Source organism: Copadichromis virginalis, linkage group LG20, assembly GCF_057382275.1.
Source record: "Copadichromis virginalis isolate Kocher_CV1m ecotype Utaka linkage group LG20, C_Virginalis_male_GT1.1, whole genome shotgun sequence".
NCBI classification, from domain to species: domain Eukaryota; kingdom Metazoa; phylum Chordata; class Actinopteri; order Cichliformes; family Cichlidae; genus Copadichromis; species Copadichromis virginalis.
Genome location: NC_140637.1, coordinates 52,501 through 75,081, shown reverse-complemented (window position 1 = coordinate 75,081; position 22,581 = coordinate 52,501). Strand labels below are relative to the sequence as shown.

The following is a 22,581-nucleotide window of genomic DNA, read 5'->3' as shown; positions in this document are numbered from 1 at the left end:
CACACGCACACACACACGCTCAATGGAGTATAAAATAAAGACCGGGGCAGTTCTCTCACTGGAGTCTCTTAGAGTGGAGGCTGCCCTTGCTAGCAAGAAGTTCTGTGTGTTTCTCTTCTCTGAGTCTTTACTGAAGAAGTGTTTTATAACATTTTCCTTAACAACTGACATGTGTTTTTTGTGTAAAAGAGAGAGACACACACACACACACACACACACACACACACACACACACACACACTCACACTCAGCGGCTCAGAGATGAGGGAAAAACAACAGAAATCAGGATAGATTTTAATGTCAGGAGATGCCCTGTGATGCTGGGGCCATTGTGTAAGATTGGAATGTGTACCAGTGGCTGGTGGGTGGTCCTTGAAGGTCCCGGGAGGAGGCGGCGAGGAGGCAGCGGGTGGCTGGGCTTGAGCTGTGGATCAGGGACGTCATTAATTCTGCCTGGTGCTGCGTGTGCCCTGTGCAGCTTGGATGTCTGCCGCTGACGCTCTGTGGTTCCTGTTCTGCTGATCTCCTGGTCCACACACGGCTTCAGGGTGTACTGTACAAGGGGAGAAGAAATGCATCATTGGTTACCAAAATAAAACAGTGTCTTTCTGCCTGTGTCATTCTGTTTGGTTTCTTTGAGCGTTTGTTTCTTAAATACACAGCAAGTGTCACTCTCTCTCTCTCTGTCACACACACACACACACACACACACACACACACACACACAGACACTGTGAGGTCTGCAGTTCAAAATTTGAATCTCAGAGCTTGGTGTTTTTGTCTCCCTCCAGTGGACAAATGCAGGTATGATGAGGGTTGGTTAGGTTAGGGGGTAATAGCCAGAGCTTGACGGAATAAAATGGAATAACTGGGAAAGTAAGTGTCGTAGAGGGATGAAAGTGGTGTCTACGGGGGGGTTTCGGGGTGCTCCGGACACCCTGGTGAAGACCCCATGTCGATAGCACCAACGGTTCTGGACTTGGTGTAAATGGGTCCAAATTTGACGGAATAAAAAGGTCAAAGTGGCAGATAGGAGTGTCCGATCGGGCCGATTCCACCACCACTGTACTCAGCAGGCCCTGCCGGGTCGTTAGACACGCAGCATGGCAGGGATCGGTGACATAACATGTAGCAGTTTCCCTTCACAGAAGCGTCTGCAGCAGGTGGGTGGAGGAGGAGGCAGCAGAACCAGGCCTTTGGAGCACTGTGTCATCTCCTGGTCCTGATGCTTTGAATCTCCCTCTCTGTCTGTCTGTCTGTCTGTCTGTCACACACACACACACACACACAGAAGCTGGTCAAGTGCTGTGCAACTGGGATTGCACCTGTCGTCCACAGGAGGGCGCCTAGCTGGGAAGTCCAGTACATTCCATATTAAAGTTGTTGCAAGTGCATTTTTTGTGTAAAAGACAGACACACACACACACACACACACACACACACACACACACACACACACACACACAGTAAGGTCTGAAGTGCAAAATTTGAATTACATTCCTTTGTATCTCTCCCTCTCTCTCTCTCTCTCTCTCTCTCTCTCTGTCTCTCTCTCTCTCTCTCTGTCAACACACACACACACACACACACTCACACACACCAAAGCACACAGACAGAAGCTGGTCACAACTGCTGTGCAACTGGGATTGAACCAGGGGGGCTCCCTCTGCTGGCTCAATGCGGTACAAAGTGTCAGAAGCTGTTAGATATCTGCTTTTGACAATCAATTGCACCTGTCATCCACAGGAGGGCGCCTAGCTGGGAAGTCCAGTACATTCCATATTAAAGTTGTTGCAAGTGCATTTTTTGTGTAAAAGACAGACACACACACACACACACACACACACACACACTGTAAGGTCTGAAGTGCAAAATTTGAATTACATTCCTTTGTATCTCTCCCTCTCTCTCTCTCTCTCTCTCTCTCTGTCTCTCTCTCTCTCTCTCTCTCTCTGTCAACACACACACACACACACACACACACACACACACACACTCAATGGAGTATAAAATAAAGACCGGGGCAGTTCTCTCACTGGAGTCTCTTAGAGTGGAGGCTGCCCTTGCTAGCAAGAAGTTCTGTGTGTTTCTCTTCTCTGAGTCTTTACTGAAGAAGTGTTTTATAACATTTTCCTTAACAACTGACATGTGTTTTTTGTGTAAAAGAGAGAGAGACACACACACACACACACACACACACACACACACACACACTCACACTCAGCGGCTCAGAGATGAGGGAAAAACAACAGAAATCAGGATAGATTTTAATGTCAGGAGATGCCCTGTGATGCTGGGGCCATTGTGTAAGATTGGAATGTGTACCAGTGGCTGGTGGGTGGTCCTTGAAGGTCCCGGGAGGAGGCGGCGAGGAGGCAGCGGGTGGCTGGGCTTGAGCTGTGGATCAGGGACGTCATTAATTCTGCCTGGTGCTGCGTGTGCCCTGTGCAGCTTGGATGTCTGCCGCTGACGCTCTGTGGTTCCTGTTCTGCTGATCTCCTGGTCCACACACGGCTTCAGGGTGTACTGTACAAGGGGAGAAGAAATGCATCATTGGTTACCAAAATAAAACAGTGTCTTTCTGCCTGTGTCATTCTGTTTGGTTTCTTTGAGCGTTTGTTTCTTAAATACACAGCAAGTGTCACTCTCTCTCTCTCTGTCACACACACACACACACACACACACACACACACACACACAGACACTGTGAGGTCTGCAGTTCAAAATTTGAATCTCAGAGCTTGGTGTTTTTGTCTCCCTCCAGTGGACAAATGCAGGTATGATGAGGGTTGGTTAGGTTAGGGGGTAATAGCCAGAGCTTGACGGAATAAAATGGAATAACTGGGAAAGTAAGTGTCGTAGAGGGATGAAAGTGGTGTCTACGGGGGGGTTTCGGGGTGCTCCGGACACCCTGGTGAAGACCCCATGTCGATAGCACCAACGGTTGTGGACTTGGTGTAAATGGGTCCAAATTTGACGGAATAAAAAGGTCAAAGTGGCAGATAGGAGTGTCCGATCGGGCCGATTCCACCACCACTGTACTCAGCAGGCCCTGCCGGGTCGTTAGACACGCAGCATGGCAGGGATCGGTGACATAACATGTAGCAGTTTCCCTTCACAGAAGCGTCTGCAGCAGGTGGGTGGAGGAGGAGGCAGCAGAACCAGGCCTTTGGAGCACTGTGTCATCTCCTGGTCCTGATGCTTTGAATCTCCCTCTCTGTCTGTCTGTCTGTCTGTCTGTCACACACACACACACACACACAGAAGCTGGTCAAGTGCTGTGCAACTGGGATTGCACCTGTCGTCCACAGGAGGGCGCCTAGCTGGGAAGTCCAGTACATTCCATATTAAAGTTGTTGCAAGTGCATTTTTTGTGTAAAAGACAGACACACACACACACACACACACACACACACACACACACACACACAGTAAGGTCTGAAGTGCAAAATTTGAATTACATTCCTTTGTATCTCTCCCTCTCTCTCTCTCTCTCTCTCTCTCTCTCTGTCTCTCTCTCTCTCTCTCTGTCAACACACACACACACACACACACTCACACACACCAAAGCACACAGACAGAAGCTGGTCACAACTGCTGTGCAACTGGGATTGAACCAGGGGGGCTCCCTCTGCTGGCTCAATGCGGTACAAAGTGTCAGAAGCTGTTAGATATCTGCTTTTGACAATCAATTGCACCTGTCATCCACAGGAGGGCGCCTAGCTGGGAAGTCCAGTACATTCCATATTAAAGTTGTTGCAAGTGCATTTTTTGTGTAAAAGACAGACACACACACACACACACACACACACACACACACACACACACACACACACACACTGTAAGGTCTGAAGTGCAAAATTTGAATTACATTCCTTTGTATCTCTCCCTCTCTCTCTCTCTCTCTCTCTCTCTCTCTGTCTCTCTCTCTCTGTCAACACACACACACACACACACACACACACACACACACACACACACTGTAAGGTCTGAAGTGCAAAATTTGAATTACATTCCTTTGTATCTCTCCCTCTCTCTCTCTCTCTCTGTCTCTCTCTCTCTCTCTCTGTCAACACACACACACACACACACACACACACACACACACACACACACACACACACACACACACACACACTCAATGGAGTATAAAATAAAGACCGGGGCAGTTCTCTCACTGGAGTCTCTTAGAGTGGAGGCTGCCCTTGCTAGCAAGAAGTTCTGTGTGTTTCTCTTCTCTGAGTCTTTACTGAAGAAGTGTTTTATAACATTTTCCTTAACAACTGACATGTGTTTTTTGTGTAAAAGAGAGAGACACACACACACACACACACACAGACACAGACACTGTGAGGTTTGCAGTGCAAAATTTGAATTTTAGTGCATGGTGATTTGTCTCCCTCCAGTGGCCCACGGCAGGTATGATGAGGCTTAAATGATAGGTTATGGGGAAAAAGCCAGGAGAGGATGGGACAAAAGTGGAATAACTGAAAAAGTAAGAGGTGTAGAGGGCTGATGTTGGTGTCTAGGTGGGGGTTTTGGTGGGTGCCGGACGCTGTGGCGAAGAGGCCACGCCGATGGCTTCTTCGGTTCTGGAGATATGGCGAATCGGACCAAAAAGGATGGGACAAAACGGTCCCAGTCGGAGAAAGGAAGGTGCAGAGGGCCTGGGTCCACCACCACTGTACTCAGCAGGCCCTGCCGGGTCGTTCGACACGCAGCATGGCAGGGATCGGTGACATAACATGTAGCAGTTTCCCTTCACAGAAGCGTCTGCAGCAGGTGGGTGGAGGAGGAGGCAGCAGAACCAGGCCTTTGGAGCACTGTGTCATCTCCTGGTCCTGATGCTTTGAATCTCCCTCTCTGTCTGTCTGTCTGTCTGTCTGTCACACACACACACACACACACACACACACACACACACACACACACACACACACACACACAGAAGCTGGTCAAGTGCTGTGCAACTGGGATTGCACCTGTCGTCCACAGGAGGGCGCCTAGCTGGGAAGTCCAGTACATTCCATATTAAAGTTGTTGCAAGTGCATTTTTTGTGTAAAAGACAGACACACACACACACACACACACACACACACACACACACACACAGTAAGGTCTGAAGTGCAAAATTTGAATTACATTCCTTTGTATCTCTCCCTCTCTCTCTCTCTCTCTCTCTCTCTCTCTCTCTGTCTCTCTCTCTCTCTCTCTGTCAACACACACACACACACACACACTCACACACACCAAAGCACACAGACAGAAGCTGGTCACAACTGCTGTGCAACTGGGATTGAACCAGGGGGGCTCCCTCTGCTGGCTCAATGCGGTACAAAGTGTCAGAAGCTGTTAGATATCTGCTTTTGACAATCAATTGCACCTGTCATCCACAGGAGGGCGCCTAGCTGGGAAGTCCAGTACATTCCATATTAAAGTTGTTGCAAGTGCATTTTTTGTGTAAAAGACAGACACACACACACACACACACACACACACAGTAAGGTCTGAAGTGCAAAATTTGAATTACATTCCTTTGTATCTCTCCCTCTCTCCCTCTCTCTCTCTCTCTCTCTCTGTCTCTCTCTCTCTCTCTCTCTCTCTCAACACACACACACACACACACACACACACACACACACACACACACACACACACACACACACTGTAAGGTCTGAAGTGCAAAATTTGAATTACATTCCTTTGTATCTCTCCCTCTCTCTCTCTCTCTCTGTCTCTCTCTCTCTCTCTCTGTCAACACACACACACACACACACACACTCAATGGAGTATAAAATAAAGACCGGGGCAGTTCTCTCACTGGAGTCTCTTAGAGTGGAGGCTGCCCTTGCTAGCAAGAAGTTCTGTGTGTTTCTCTTCTCTGAGTCTTTACTGAAGAAGTGTTTTATAACATTTTCCTTAACAACTGACATGTGTTTTTTGTGTAAAAGAGAGAGACACACACACACACACACACACACACACACTCAGCGGCTCAGAGATGAGGGAAAAACAACAGAAATCAGGATAGATTTTAATGTCAGGAGATGCCCTGTGATGCTGGGGCCATTGTGTAAGATTGGAATGTGTACCAGTGGCTGGTGGGTGGTCCTTGAAGGTCCCGGGAGGAGGCGGCGAGGAGGCAGCGGGTGGCTGGGCTTTAGCTGTGGATCAGGGACGTCATTAATTCTGCCTGGTGCTGCGTGTGCCCTGTGCAGCTTGGATGTCTGCCGCTGACGCTCTGTGGTTCCTGTTCTGCTGATCTCCTGGTCCACACACGGCTTCAGGGTGTACTGTACAAGGGGAGAAGAAATGCATCATTGGTTACCAAAATAAAACAGTGTCTTTCTGCCTGTGTCATTCTGTTTGGTTTCTTTGAGCGTTTGTTTCTTAAATACACAGCAAGTGTCACTCTCTCTCTCTCTGTCACACACACACACACACACACACACACACACACACACACACACAGACACTGTGAGGTCTGCAGTTCAAAATTTGAATCTCAGAGCTTGGTGTTTTTGTCTCCCTCCAGTGGACAAATGCAGGTATGATGAGGGTTGGTTAGGTTAGGGGGTAATAGCCAGAGCTTGACAGAATAAAATGGAATAACTGGGAAAGTAAGTGTCGTAGAGGGATGAAAGTGGTGTCTACGGGGGGGTTTCGGGGTGCTCCGGACACCCTGGTGAAGACCCCATGTCGATAGCACCAACGGTTCTGGACTTGGTGTAAATGGGTCCAAATTTGACGGAATAAAAAGGTCAAAGTGGCAGATAGGAGTGTCCGATCGGGCCGATTCCACCACCACTGTACTCAGCAGGCCCTGCCGGGTCGTTAGACACGCAGCATGGCAGGGATCGGTGACATAACATGTAGCAGTTTCCCTTCACAGAAGCGTCTGCAGCAGGTGGGTGGAGGAGGAGGCAGCAGAACCAGGCCTTTGGAGCACTGTGTCATCTCCTGGTCCTGATGCTTTGAATCTCCCTCTCTGTCTGTCTGTCTGTCTGTCTGTCACACACACACACACACACACACAGAAGCTGGTCAAGTGCTGTGCAACTGGGATTGCACCTGTCGTCCACAGGAGGGCGCCTAGCTGGGAAGTCCAGTACATTCCATATTAAAGTTGTTGCAAGTGCATTTTTTGTGTAAAAGACAGACACACACACACACAGTAAGGTCTGAAGTGCAAAATTTGAATTACATTCCTTTGTATCTCTCCCTCTCTCTCTCTCTCTCTCTCTCTCTCTCTCTCTCTCTCTGTCAACACACACACACACACACACACACACTCACACACACCAAAGCACACAGACAGAAGCTGGTCACAACTGCTGTGCAACTGGGATTGAACCAGGGGGGCTCCCTCTGCTGGCTCAATGCGGTACAAAGTGTCAGAAGCTGTTAGATATCTGCTTTTGACAATCAATTGCACCTGTCATCCACAGGAGGGCGCCTAGCTGGGAAGTCCAGTACATTCCATATTAAAGTTGTTGCAAGTGCATTTTTTGTGTAAAAGACAGACACACACACACACACACACACACACACACACACACTGTAAGGTCTGAAGTGCAAAATTTGAATTACATTCCTTTGTATCTCTCCCTCTCTCTCTCTCTCTCTCTCTCTGTCTCTCTCTCTCTCTCTCTCTCTCTCTGTCAACACACACACACACACACACACACACACACACACACACACACACACACACACTGTAAGGTCTGAAGTGCAAAATTTGAATTACATTCCTTTGTATCTCTCCCTCTCTCTCTCTCTCTCTGTCTCTCTCTCTCTCTCTCTGTCAACACACACACACACACACACACACGCACACACACACGCTCAATGGAGTATAAAATAAAGACCGGGGCAGTTCTCTCACTGGAGTCTCTTAGAGTGGAGGCTGCCCTTGCTAGCAAGAAGTTCTGTGTGTTTCTCTTCTCTGAGTCTTTACTGAAGAAGTGTTTTATAACATTTTCCTTAACAACTGACATGTGTTTTTTGTGTAAAAGAGAGAGACACACACACACACACACACACACACACACACACACACACACACACTCACACTCAGCGGCTCAGAGATGAGGGAAAAACAACAGAAATCAGGATAGATTTTAATGTCAGGAGATGCCCTGTGATGCTGGGGCCATTGTGTAAGATTGGAATGTGTACCAGTGGCTGGTGGGTGGTCCTTGAAGGTCCCGGGAGGAGGCGGCGAGGAGGCAGCGGGTGGCTGGGCTTGAGCTGTGGATCAGGGACGTCATTAATTCTGCCTGGTGCTGCGTGTGCCCTGTGCAGCTTGGATGTCTGCCGCTGACGCTCTGTGGTTCCTGTTCTGCTGATCTCCTGGTCCACACACGGCTTCAGGGTGTACTGTACAAGGGGAGAAGAAATGCATCATTGGTTACCAAAATAAAACAGTGTCTTTCTGCCTGTGTCATTCTGTTTGGTTTCTTTGAGCGTTTGTTTCTTAAATACACAGCAAGTGTCACTCTCTCTCTCTCTGTCACACACACACACACACACACACACACACACACACACACAGACACTGTGAGGTCTGCAGTTCAAAATTTGAATCTCAGAGCTTGGTGTTTTTGTCTCCCTCCAGTGGACAAATGCAGGTATGATGAGGGTTGGTTAGGTTAGGGGGTAATAGCCAGAGCTTGACGGAATAAAATGGAATAACTGGGAAAGTAAGTGTCGTAGAGGGATGAAAGTGGTGTCTACGGGGGGGTTTCGGGGTGCTCCGGACACCCTGGTGAAGACCCCATGTCGATAGCACCAACGGTTCTGGACTTGGTGTAAATGGGTCCAAATTTGACGGAATAAAAAGGTCAAAGTGGCAGATAGGAGTGTCCGATCGGGCCGATTCCACCACCACTGTACTCAGCAGGCCCTGCCGGGTCGTTAGACACGCAGCATGGCAGGGATCGGTGACATAACATGTAGCAGTTTCCCTTCACAGAAGCGTCTGCAGCAGGTGGGTGGAGGAGGAGGCAGCAGAACCAGGCCTTTGGAGCACTGTGTCATCTCCTGGTCCTGATGCTTTGAATCTCCCTCTCTGTCTGTCTGTCTGTCTGTCTGTCACACACACACACACACACACAGAAGCTGGTCAAGTGCTGTGCAACTGGGATTGCACCTGTCGTCCACAGGAGGGCGCCTAGCTGGGAAGTCCAGTACATTCCATATTAAAGTTGTTGCAAGTGCATTTTTTGTGTAAAAGACAGACACACACACACACACACACACACACACACACACACACACACACACACAGTAAGGTCTGAAGTGCAAAATTTGAATTACATTCCTTTGTATCTCTCCCTCTCTCTCTCTCTCTCTCTCTCTCTCTCTGTCTCTCTCTCTCTCTCTCTGTCAACACACACACACACACACACACTCACACACACCAAAGCACACAGACAGAAGCTGGTCACAACTGCTGTGCAACTGGGATTGAACCAGGGGGGCTCCCTCTGCTGGCTCAATGCGGTACAAAGTGTCAGAAGCTGTTAGATATCTGCTTTTGACAATCAATTGCACCTGTCATCCACAGGAGGGCGCCTAGCTGGGAAGTCCAGTACATTCCATATTAAAGTTGTTGCAAGTGCATTTTTTGTGTAAAAGACAGACACACACACACACACACACACACACACACACTGTAAGGTCTGAAGTGCAAAATTTGAATTACATTCCTTTGTATCTCTCCCTCTCTCTCTCTCTCTCTCTCTCTCTGTCTCTCTCTCTCTCTCTCTCTCTCTGTCAACACACACACACACACACACACACACACACACACACACTCAATGGAGTATAAAATAAAGACCGGGGCAGTTCTCTCACTGGAGTCTCTTAGAGTGGAGGCTGCCCTTGCTAGCAAGAAGTTCTGTGTGTTTCTCTTCTCTGAGTCTTTACTGAAGAAGTGTTTTATAACATTTTCCTTAACAACTGACATGTGTTTTTTGTGTAAAAGAGAGAGACACACACACACACACACACACACACACACTCAGCGGCTCAGAGATGAGGGAAAAACAACAGAAATCAGGATAGATTTTAATGTCAGGAGATGCCCTGTGATGCTGGGGCCATTGTGTAAGATTGGAATGTGTACCAGTGGCTGGTGGGTGGTCCTTGAAGGTCCCGGGAGGAGGCGGCGAGGAGGCAGCGGGTGGCTGGGCTTGAGCTGTGGATCAGGGACGTCATTAATTCTGCCTGGTGCTGCGTGTGCCCTGTGCAGCTTGGATGTCTGCCGCTGACGCTCTGTGGTTCCTGTTCTGCTGATCTCCTGGTCCACACACGGCTTCAGGGTGTACTGTACAAGGGGAGAAGAAATGCATCATTGGTTACCAAAATAAAACAGTGTCTTTCTGCCTGTGTCATTCTGTTTGGTTTCTTTGAGCGTTTGTTTCTTAAATACACAGCAAGTGTCACTCTCTCTCTCTCTCTGTCACACACACACACACACACACACACACACACACACACACACACAGACACTGTGAGGTCTGCAGTTCAAAATTTGAATCTCAGAGCTTGGTGTTTTTGTCTCCCTCCAGTGGACAAATGCAGGTATGATGAGGGTTGGTTAGGTTAGGGGGTAATAGCCAGAGCTTGACGGAATAAAATGGAATAACTGGGAAAGTAAGTGTCGTAGAGGGATGAAAGTGGTGTCTACGGGGGGGTTTCGGGGTGCTCCGGACACCCTGGTGAAGACCCCATGTCGATAGCACCAACGGTTCTGGACTTGGTGTAAATGGGTCCAAATTTGACGGAATAAAAAGGTCAAAGTGGCAGATAGGAGTGTCCGATCGGGCCGATTCCACCACCACTGTACTCAGCAGGCCCTGCCGGGTCGTTCGACACGCAGCATGGCAGGGATCGGTGACATAACATGTAGCAGTTTCCCTTCACAGAAGCGTCTGCAGCAGGTGGGTGGAGGAGGAGGCAGCAGAACCAGGCCTTTGGAGCACTGTGTCATCTCCTGGTCCTGATGCTTTGAATCTCCCTCTCTGTCTGTCTGTCTGTCTGTCTGTCACACACACACACACACACACACACACAGAAGCTGGTCAAGTGCTGTGCAACTGGGATTGCACCTGTCGTCCACAGGAGGGCGCCTAGCTGGGAAGTCCAGTACATTCCATATTAAAGTTGTTGCAAGTGCATTTTTTGTGTAAAAGACAGACACACACACACACACACACACACAGTAAGGTCTGAAGTGCAAAATTTGAATTACATTCCTTTGTATCTCTCCCTCTCTCTCTCTCTCTCTCTCTCTGTCTCTCTCTCTCTCTCTCTGTCAACACACACACACACACACACACTCACACACACCAAAGCACACAGACAGAAGCTGGTCACAACTGCTGTGCAACTGGGATTGAACCAGGGGGGCTCCCTCTGCTGGCTCAATGCGGTACAAAGTGTCAGAAGCTGTTAGATATCTGCTTTTGACAATCAATTGCACCTGTCATCCACAGGAGGGCGCCTAGCTGGGAAGTCCAGTACATTCCATATTAAAGTTGTTGCAAGTGCATTTTTTGTGTAAAAGACAGACACACACACACACACACACACACACACACACACACACACACACTGTAAGGTCTGAAGTGCAAAATTTGAATTACATTCCTTTGTATCTCTCCCTCTCTCTCTCTCTCTCTCTCTCTCTCTGTCTCTCTCTCTCTCTCTCTCTCTCTGTCAACACACACACACACACACACACACACACACACACACACTCAATGGAGTATAAAATAAAGACCGGGGCAGTTCTCTCACTGGAGTCTCTTAGAGTGGAGGCTGCCCTTGCTAGCAAGAAGTTCTGTGTGTTTCTCTTCTCTGAGTCTTTACTGAAGAAGTGTTTTATAACATTTTCCTTAACAACTGACATGTGTTTTTTGTGTAAAAGAGAGAGAGACACACACACACACACACACACACACACACACACACACACACACACACACACACTCACACTCACAGGCTCAGAGATGAGGGAAAAACAACAGAAATCAGGATAGATTTTAATGTCAGGAGATGCCCTGTGATGCTGGGGCCATTGTGTAAGATTGGAATGTGTACCAGTGGCTGGTGGGTGGTCCTTGAAGGTCCCGGGAGGAGGCGGCGAGGAGGCAGCGGGTGGCTGGGCTTGAGCTGTGGATCAGGGACGTCATTAATTCTGCCTGGTGCTGCGTGTGCCCTGTGCAGCTTGGATGTCTGCCGCTGACGCTCTGTGGTTCCTGTTCTGCTGATCTCCTGGTCCACACACGGCTTCAGGGTGTACTGTACAAGGGGAGAAGAAATGCATCATTGGTTACCAAAATAAAACAGTGTCTTTCTGCCTGTGTCATTCTGTTTGGTTTCTTTGAGCGTTTGTTTCTTAAATACACAGCAAGTGTCACTCTCTCTCTCTCTCTGTCACACACACACACACACACACACACACACACACACACACACACACACACACAGACACTGTGAGGTCTGCAGTTCAAAATTTGAATCTCAGAGCTTGGTGTTTTTGTCTCCCTCCAGTGGACAAATGCAGGTATGATGAGGGTTGGTTAGGTTAGGGGGTAATAGCCAGAGCTTGACGGAATAAAATGGAATAACTGGGAAAGTAAGTGTCGTAGAGGGATGAAAGTGGTGTCTACGGGGGGGTTTCGGGGTGCTCCGGACACCCTGGTGAAGACCCCATGTCGATAGCACCAACGGTTCTGGACTTGGTGTAAATGGGTCCAAATTTGACGGAATAAAAAGGTCAAAGTGGCAGATAGGAGTGTCCGATCGGGCCGATTCCACCACCACTGTACTCAGCAGGCCCTGCCGGGTCGTTAGACACGCAGCATGGCAGGGATCGGTGACATAACATGTAGCAGTTTCCCTTCACAGAAGCGTCTGCAGCAGGTGGGTGGAGGAGGAGGCAGCAGAACCAGGCCTTTGGAGCACTGTGTCATCTCCTGGTCCTGATGCTTTGAATCTCCCTCTCTGTCTGTCTGTCTGTCTGTCTGTCACACACACACACACACACACACAGAAGCTGGTCAAGTGCTGTGCAACTGGGATTGCACCTGTCGTCCACAGGAGGGCGCCTAGCTGGGAAGTCCAGTACATTCCATATTAAAGTTGTTGCAAGTGCATTTTTTGTGTAAAAGACAGACACACACACACACAGTAAGGTCTGAAGTGCAAAATTTGAATTACATTCCTTTGTATCTCTCCCTCTCTCTCTCTCTCTCTCTCTCTCTCTCTCTCTCTCTCTGTCAACACACACACACACACACACACACACTCACACACACCAAAGCACACAGACAGAAGCTGGTCACAACTGCTGTGCAACTGGGATTGAACCAGGGGGGCTCCCTCTGCTGGCTCAATGCGGTACAAAGTGTCAGAAGCTGTTAGATATCTGCTTTTGACAATCAATTGCACCTGTCATCCACAGGAGGGCGCCTAGCTGGGAAGTCCAGTACATTCCATATTAAAGTTGTTGCAAGTGCATTTTTTGTGTAAAAGACAGACACACACACACACACACACACACACACACACACACACACACACACTGTAAGGTCTGAAGTGCAAAATTTGAATTACATTCCTTTGTATCTCTCCCTCTCTCTCTCTCTCTCTCTCTCTGTCTCTCTCTCTCTCTCTCTCTCTCTCTGTCAACACACACACACACACACACACACACACACACACACACACACACACACACTGTAAGGTCTGAAGTGCAAAATTTGAATTACATTCCTTTGTATCTCTCCCTCTCTCTCTCTCTCTCTGTCTCTCTCTCTCTCTCTCTGTCAACACACACACACACACACACACACGCACACACACACGCTCAATGGAGTATAAAATAAAGACCGGGGCAGTTCTCTCACTGGAGTCTCTTAGAGTGGAGGCTGCCCTTGCTAGCAAGAAGTTCTGTGTGTTTCTCTTCTCTGAGTCTTTACTGAAGAAGTGTTTTATAACATTTTCCTTAACAACTGACATGTGTTTTTTGTGTAAAAGAGAGAGACACACACACACACACACACACACACACACACACACACACACACACTCACACTCAGCGGCTCAGAGATGAGGGAAAAACAACAGAAATCAGGATAGATTTTAATGTCAGGAGATGCCCTGTGATGCTGGGGCCATTGTGTAAGATTGGAATGTGTACCAGTGGCTGGTGGGTGGTCCTTGAAGGTCCCGGGAGGAGGCGGCGAGGAGGCAGCGGGTGGCTGGGCTTGAGCTGTGGATCAGGGACGTCATTAATTCTGCCTGGTGCTGCGTGTGCCCTGTGCAGCTTGGATGTCTGCCGCTGACGCTCTGTGGTTCCTGTTCTGCTGATCTCCTGGTCCACACACGGCTTCAGGGTGTACTGTACAAGGGGAGAAGAAATGCATCATTGGTTACCAAAATAAAACAGTGTCTTTCTGCCTGTGTCATTCTGTTTGGTTTCTTTGAGCGTTTGTTTCTTAAATACACAGCAAGTGTCACTCTCTCTCTCTCTGTCACACACACACACACACACACACACACACACACACACACAGACACTGTGAGGTCTGCAGTTCAAAATTTGAATCTCAGAGCTTGGTGTTTTTGTCTCCCTCCAGTGGACAAATGCAGGTATGATGAGGGTTGGTTAGGTTAGGGGGTAATAGCCAGAGCTTGACGGAATAAAATGGAATAACTGGGAAAGTAAGTGTCGTAGAGGGATGAAAGTGGTGTCTACGGGGGGGTTTCGGGGTGCTCCGGACACCCTGGTGAAGACCCCATGTCGATAGCACCAACGGTTCTGGACTTGGTGTAAATGGGTCCAAATTTGACGGAATAAAAAGGTCAAAGTGGCAGATAGGAGTGTCCGATCGGGCCGATTCCACCACCACTGTACTCAGCAGGCCCTGCCGGGTCGTTAGACACGCAGCATGGCAGGGATCGGTGACATAACATGTAGCAGTTTCCCTTCACAGAAGCGTCTGCAGCAGGTGGGTGGAGGAGGAGGCAGCAGAACCAGGCCTTTGGAGCACTGTGTCATCTCCTGGTCCTGATGCTTTGAATCTCCCTCTCTGTCTGTCTGTCTGTCTGTCTGTCACACACACACACACACACACAGAAGCTGGTCAAGTGCTGTGCAACTGGGATTGCACCTGTCGTCCACAGGAGGGCGCCTAGCTGGGAAGTCCAGTACATTCCATATTAAAGTTGTTGCAAGTGCATTTTTTGTGTAAAAGACAGACACACACACACACACACACACACACACACACACACACACACACACACACACAGTAAGGTCTGAAGTGCAAAATTTGAATTACATTCCTTTGTATCTCTCCCTCTCTCTCTCTCTCTCTCTCTCTCTCTCTGTCTCTCTCTCTCTCTCTCTGTCAACACACACACACACACACACACTCACACACACCAAAGCACACAGACAGAAGCTGGTCACAACTGCTGTGCAACTGGGATTGAACCAGGGGGGCTCCCTCTGCTGGCTCAATGCGGTACAAAGTGTCAGAAGCTGTTAGATATCTGCTTTTGACAATCAATTGCACCTGTCATCCACAGGAGGGCGCCTAGCTGGGAAGTCCAGTACATTCCATATTAAAGTTGTTGCAAGTGCATTTTTTGTGTAAAAGACAGACACACACACACACACACACACACACACACACACACACACACACACACACACACTGTAAGGTCTGAAGTGCAAAATTTGAATTACATTCCTTTGTATCTCTCCCTCTCTCTCTCTCTCTCTCTCTCTCTCTCTGTCTCTCTCTCTCTGTCAACACACACACACACACACACACACACACACACACACACACACACTGTAAGGTCTGAAGTGCAAAATTTGAATTACATTCCTTTGTATCTCTCCCTCTCTCTCTCTCTCTCTGTCTCTCTCTCTCTCTCTCTGTCAACACACACACACACACACACACACACACACACACACACACACACACACACACACACACACACACACTCAATGGAGTATAAAATAAAGACCGGGGCAGTTCTCTCACTGGAGTCTCTTAGAGTGGAGGCTGCCCTTGCTAGCAAGAAGTTCTGTGTGTTTCTCTTCTCTGAGTCTTTACTGAAGAAGTGTTTTATAACATTTTCCTTAACAACTGACATGTGTTTTTTGTGTAAAAGAGAGAGACACACACACACACACACACACAGACACAGACACTGTGAGGTTTGCAGTGCAAAATTTGAATTTTAGTGCATGGTGATTTGTCTCCCTCCAGTGGCCCACGGCAGGTATGATGAGGCTTAAATGATAGGTTATGGGGAAAAAGCCAGGAGAGGATGGGACAAAAGTGGAATAACTGAAAAAGTAAGAGGTGTAGAGGGCTGATGTTGGTGTCTAGGTGGGGGTTTTGGTGGGTGCCGGACGCTGTGGCGAAGAGGCCACGCCGATGGCTTCTTCGGTTCTGGAGATATGGCGAATCGGACCAAAAAGGATGGGACAAAACGGTCCCAGTCGGAGAAAGGAAGGTGCAGAGGGCCTGGGTCCACCACCACTGTACTCAGCAGGCCCTGCCGGGTCGTTCGACACGCAGCATGGCAGGGATCGGTGACATAACATGTAGCAGTTTCCCTTCACAGAAGCGTCTGCAGCAGGTGGGTGGAGGAGGAGGCAGCAGAACCAGGCCTTTGGAGCACTGTGTCATCTCCTGGTCCTGATGCTTTGAATCTCCCTCTCTGTCTGTCTGTCTGTCTGTCTGTCACACACACACACACACACACACACACACACACACACACACACACACACACACACACACAGAAGCTGGTCAAGTGCTGTGCAACTGGGATTGCACCTGTCGTCCACAGGAGGGCGCCTAGCTGGGAAGTCCAGTACATTCCATATTAAAGTTGTTGCAAGTGCATTTTTTGTGTAAAAGACAGACACACACACACACACACACACACACACACACACACACACACAGTAAGGTCTGAAGTGCAAAATTTGAATTACATTCCTTTGTATCTCTCCCTCTCTCTCTCTCTCTCTCTCTCTCTCTCTCTCTGTCTCTCTCTCTCTCTCTCTGTCAACACACACACACACACACACACTCACACACACCAAAGCACACAGACAGAAGCTGGTCACAACTGCTGTGCAACTGGGATTGAACCAGGGGGGCTCCCTCTGCTGGCTCAATGCGGTACAAAGTGTCAGAAGCTGTTAGATATCTGCTTTTGACAATCAATTGCACCTGTCATCCACAGGAGGGCGCCTAGCTGGGAAGTCCAGTACATTCCATATTAAAGTTGTTGCAAGTGCATTTTTTGTGTAAAAGACAGACACACACACACACACACACACACACACAGTAAGGTCTGAAGTGCAAAATTTGAATTACATTCCTTTGTATCTCTCCCTCTCTCCCTCTCTCTCTCTCTCTCTCTCTGTCTCTCTCTCTCTCTCTCTCTCTCTCAACACACACACACACACACACACACACACACACACACACACACACACACACACACACACACTGTAAGGTCTGAAGTGCAAAATTTGAATTACATTCCTTTGTATCTCTCCCTCTCTCTCTCTCTCTCTGTCTCTCTCTCTCTCTCTCTGTCAACACACACACACACACACACACACTCAATGGAGTATAAAATAAAGACCGGGGCAGTTCTCTCACTGGAGTCTCTTAGAGTGGAGGCTGCCCTTGCTAGCAAGAAGTTCTGTGTGTTTCTCTTCTCTGAGTCTTTACTGAAGAAGTGTTTTATAACATTTTCCTTAACAACTGACATGTGTTTTTTGTGTAAAAGAGAGAGACACACACACACACACACACACACACACACTCAGCGGCTCAGAGATGAGGGAAAAACAACAGAAATCAGGATAGATTTTAATGTCAGGAGATGCCCTGTGATGCTGGGGCCATTGTGTAAGATTGGAATGTGTACCAGTGGCTGGTGGGTGGTCCTTGAAGGTCCCGGGAGGAGGCGGCGAGGAGGCAGCGGGTGGCTGGGCTTTAGCTGTGGATCAGGGACGTCATTAATTCTGCCTGGTGCTGCGTGTGCCCTGTGCAGCTTGGATGTCTGCCGCTGACGCTCTGTGGTTCCTGTTCTGCTGATCTCCTGGTCCACACACGGCTTCAGGGTGTACTGTACAAGGGGAGAAGAAATGCATCATTGGTTACCAAAATAAAACAGTGTCTTTCTGCCTGTGTCATTCTGTTTGGTTTCTTTGAGCGTTTGTTTCTTAAATACACAGCAAGTGTCACTCTCTCTCTCTCTGTCACACACACACACACACACACACACACACACACACACACACACACACAGACACTGTGAGGTCTGCAGTTCAAAATTTGAATCTCAGAGCTTGGTGTTTTTGTCTCCCTCCAGTGGACAAATGCAGGTATGATGAGGGTTGGTTAGGTTAGGGGGTAATAGCCAGAGCTTGACGGAATAAAATGGAATAACTGGGAAAGTAAGTGTCGTAGAGGGATGAAAGTGGTGTCTACGGGGGGGTTTCGGGGTGCTCCGGACACCCTGGTGAAGACCCCATGTCGATAGCACCAACGGTTCTGGACTTGGTGTAAATGGGTCCAAATTTGACGGAATAAAAAGGTCAAAGTGGCAGATAGGAGTGTCCGATCGGGCCGATTCCACCACCACTGTACTCAGCAGGCCCTGCCGGGTCGTTAGACACGCAGCATGGCAGGGATCGGTGACATAACATGTAGCAGTTTCCCTTCACAGAAGCGTCTGCAGCAGGTGGGTGGAGGAGGAGGCAGCAGAACCAGGCCTTTGGAGCACTGTGTCATCTCCTGGTCCTGATGCTTTGAATCTCCCTCTCTGTCTGTCTGTCTGTCTGTCTGTCACACACACACACACACACACACAGAAGCTGGTCAAGTGCTGTGCAACTGGGATTGCACCTGTCGTCCACAGGAGGGCGCCTAGCTGGGAAGTCCAGTACATTCCATATTAAAGTTGTTGCAAGTGCATTTTTTGTGTAAAAGACAGACACACACACACACAGTAAGGTCTGAAGTGCAAAATTTGAATTACATTCCTTTGTATCTCTCCCTCTCTCTCTCTCTCTCTCTCTCTCTCTCTCTCTCTCTCTGTCAACACACACACACACACACACACACACTCACACACACCAAAGCACACAGACAGAAGCTGGTCACAACTGCTGTGCAACTGGGATTGAACCAGGGGGGCTCCCTCTGCTGGCTCAATGCGGTACAAAGTGTCAGAAGCTGTTAGATATCTGCTTTTGACAATCAATTGCACCTGTCATCCACAGGAGGGCGCCTAGCTGGGAAGTCCAGTACATTCCATATTAAAGTTGTTGCAAGTGCATTTTTTGTGTAAAAGACAGACACACACACACACACACACACACACACACACACACTGTAAGGTCTGAAGTGCAAAATTTGAATTACATTCCTTTGTATCTCTCCCTCTCTCTCTCTCTCTCTCTCTCTGTCTCTCTCTCTCTCTCTCTCTCTCTCTGTCAACACACACACACACACACACACACACACACACACACACACACACACACACACTGTAAGGTCTGAAGTGCAAAATTTGAATTACATTCCTTTGTATCTCTCCCTCTCTCTCTCTCTCTCTGTCTCTCTCTCTCTCTCTCTGTCAACACACACACACACACACACACACGCACACACACACGCTCAATGGAGTATAAAATAAAGACCGGGGCAGTTCTCTCACTGGAGTCTCTTAGAGTGGAGGCTGCCCTTGCTAGCAAGAAGTTCTGTGTGTTTCTCTTCTCTGAGTCTTTACTGAAGAAGTGTTTTATAACATTTTCCTTAACAACTGACATGTGTTTTTTGTGTAAAAGAGAGAGACACACACACACACACACACACACACACACACACACACACACACACTCACACTCAGCGGCTCAGAGATGAGGGAAAAACAACAGAAATCAGGATAGATTTTAATGTCAGGAGATGCCCTGTGATGCTGGGGCCATTGTGTAAGATTGGAATGTGTACCAGTGGCTGGTGGGTGGTCCTTGAAGGTCCCGGGAGGAGGCGGCGAGGAGGCAGCGGGTGGCTGGGCTTGAGCTGTGGATCAGGGACGTCATTAATTCTGCCTGGTGCTGCGTGTGCCCTGTGCAGCTTGGATGTCTGCCGCTGACGCTCTGTGGTTCCTGTTCTGCTGATCTCCTGGTCCACACACGGCTTCAGGGTGTACTGTACAAGGGGAGAAGAAATGCATCATTGGTTACCAAAATAAAACAGTGTCTTTCTGCCTGTGTCATTCTGTTTGGTTTCTTTGAGCGTTTGTTTCTTAAATACACAGCAAGTGTCACTCTCTCTCTCTCTGTCACACACACACACACACACACACACACACACACACACACAGACACTGTGAGGTCTGCAGTTCAAAATTTGAATCTCAGAGCTTGGTGTTTTTGTCTCCCTCCAGTGGACAAATGCAGGTATGATGAGGGTTGGTTAGGTTAGGGGGTAATAGCCAGAGCTTGACGGAATAAAATGGAATAACTGGGAAAGTAAGTGTCGTAGAGGGATGAAAGTGGTGTCTACGGGGGGGTTTCGGGGTGCTCCGGACACCCTGGTGAAGACCCCATGTCGATAGCACCAACGGTTCTGGACTTGGTGTAAATGGGTCCAAATTTGACGGAATAAAAAGGTCAAAGTGGCAGATAGGAGTGTCCGATCGGGCCGATTCCACCACCACTGTACTCAGCAGGCCCTGCCGGGTCGTTAGACACGCAGCATGGCAGGGATCGGTGACATAACATGTAGCAGTTTCCCTTCACAGAAGCGTCTGCAGCAGGTGGGTGGAGGAGGAGGCAGCAGAACCAGGCCTTTGGAGCACTGTGTCATCTCCTGGTCCTGATGCTTTGAATCTCCCTCTCTGTCTGTCTGTCTGTCTGTCTGTCACACACACACACACACACACAGAAGCTGGTCAAGTGCTGTGCAACTGGGATTGCACCTGTCGTCCACAGGAGGGCGCCTAGCTGGGAAGTCCAGTACATTCCATATTAAAGTTGTTGCAAGTGCATTTTTTGTGTAAAAGACAGACACACACACACACACACACACACACACACACACACACACACACACACAGTAAGGTCTGAAGTGCAAAATTTGAATTACATTCCTTTGTATCTCTCCCTCTCTCTCTCTCTCTCTCTCTCTCTCTCTGTCTCTCTCTCTCTCTCTCTGTCAACACACACACACACACACACACTCACACACACCAAAGCACACAGACAGAAGCTGGTCACAACTGCTGTGCAACTGGGATTGAACCAGGGGGGCTCCCTCTGCTGGCTCAATGCGGTACAAAGTGTCAGAAGCTGTTAGATATCTGCTTTTGACAATCAATTGCACCTGTCATCCACAGGAGGGCGCCTAGCTGGGAAGTCCAGTACATTCCATATTAAAGTTGTTGCAAGTGCATTTTTTGTGTAAAAGACAGACACACACACACACACACACACACACACACACTGTAAGGTCTGAAGTGCAAAATTTGAATTACATTCCTTTGTATCTCTCCCTCTCTCTCTCTCTCTCTCTCTCTCTGTCTCTCTCTCTCTCTCTCTCTCTCTGTCAACACACACACACACACACACACACACACACACACACACTCAATGGAGTATAAAATAAAGACCGGGGCAGTTCTCTCACTGGAGTCTCTTAGAGTGGAGGCTGCCCTTGCTAGCAAGAAGTTCTGTGTGTTTCTCTTCTCTGAGTCTTTACTGAAGAAGTGTTTTATAACATTTTCCTTAACAACTGACATGTGTTTTTTGTGTAAAAGAGAGAGACACACACACACACACACACACACACACACTCAGCGGCTCAGAGATGAGGGAAAAACAACAGAAATCAGGATAGATTTTAATGTCAGGAGATGCCCTGTGATGCTGGGGCCATTGTGTAAGATTGGAATGTGTACCAGTGGCTGGTGGGTGGTCCTTGAAGGTCCCGGGAGGAGGCGGCGAGGAGGCAGCGGGTGGCTGGGCTTGAGCTGTGGATCAGGGACGTCATTAATTCTGCCTGGTGCTGCGTGTGCCCTGTGCAGCTTGGATGTCTGCCGCTGACGCTCTGTGGTTCCTGTTCTGCTGATCTCCTGGTCCACACACGGCTTCAGGGTGTACTGTACAAGGGGAGAAGAAATGCATCATTGGTTACCAAAATAAAACAGTGTCTTTCTGCCTGTGTCATTCTGTTTGGTTTCTTTGAGCGTTTGTTTCTTAAATACACAGCAAGTGTCACTCTCTCTCTCTCTCTGTCACACACACACACACACACACACACACACACACACACACACACAGACACTGTGAGGTCTGCAGTTCAAAATTTGAATCTCAGAGCTTGGTGTTTTTGTCTCCCTCCAGTGGACAAATGCAGGTATGATGAGGGTTGGTTAGGTTAGGGGGTAATAGCCAGAGCTTGACGGAATAAAATGGAATAACTGGGAAAGTAAGTGTCGTAGAGGGATGA

The 22,581-nt window shown here is 48.5% G+C and overlaps 1 protein-coding gene across 1 annotated transcript in view; it reads right to left on the bottom strand.

The window, feature by feature from the left end:
• Positions 1–22,581, bottom strand: part of LOC146683862 (uncharacterized) — a 93,624-nt gene that overhangs the window by 65,630 nt on the left and 5,413 nt on the right. Inside the window, exons 5-14 of the mRNA XM_085444585.1 lie at positions 22,031–22,231; positions 20,080–20,280; positions 17,990–18,190; positions 14,214–14,414; positions 12,110–12,310; positions 10,131–10,331; positions 8,180–8,380; positions 6,094–6,294; positions 2,326–2,526; positions 353–553 (exon numbers count right to left, since the gene is read on the bottom strand). Of these exons, the coding sequence (XP_085300711.1) occupies positions 353–553; positions 2,326–2,526; positions 6,094–6,294; positions 8,180–8,380; positions 10,131–10,331; positions 12,110–12,310; positions 14,214–14,414; positions 17,990–18,190; positions 20,080–20,280; positions 22,031–22,231 (2,010 nt within the window). The remainder of the gene's footprint in view (positions 1–352; positions 554–2,325; positions 2,527–6,093; positions 6,295–8,179; positions 8,381–10,130; positions 10,332–12,109; positions 12,311–14,213; positions 14,415–17,989; positions 18,191–20,079; positions 20,281–22,030; positions 22,232–22,581) is intronic.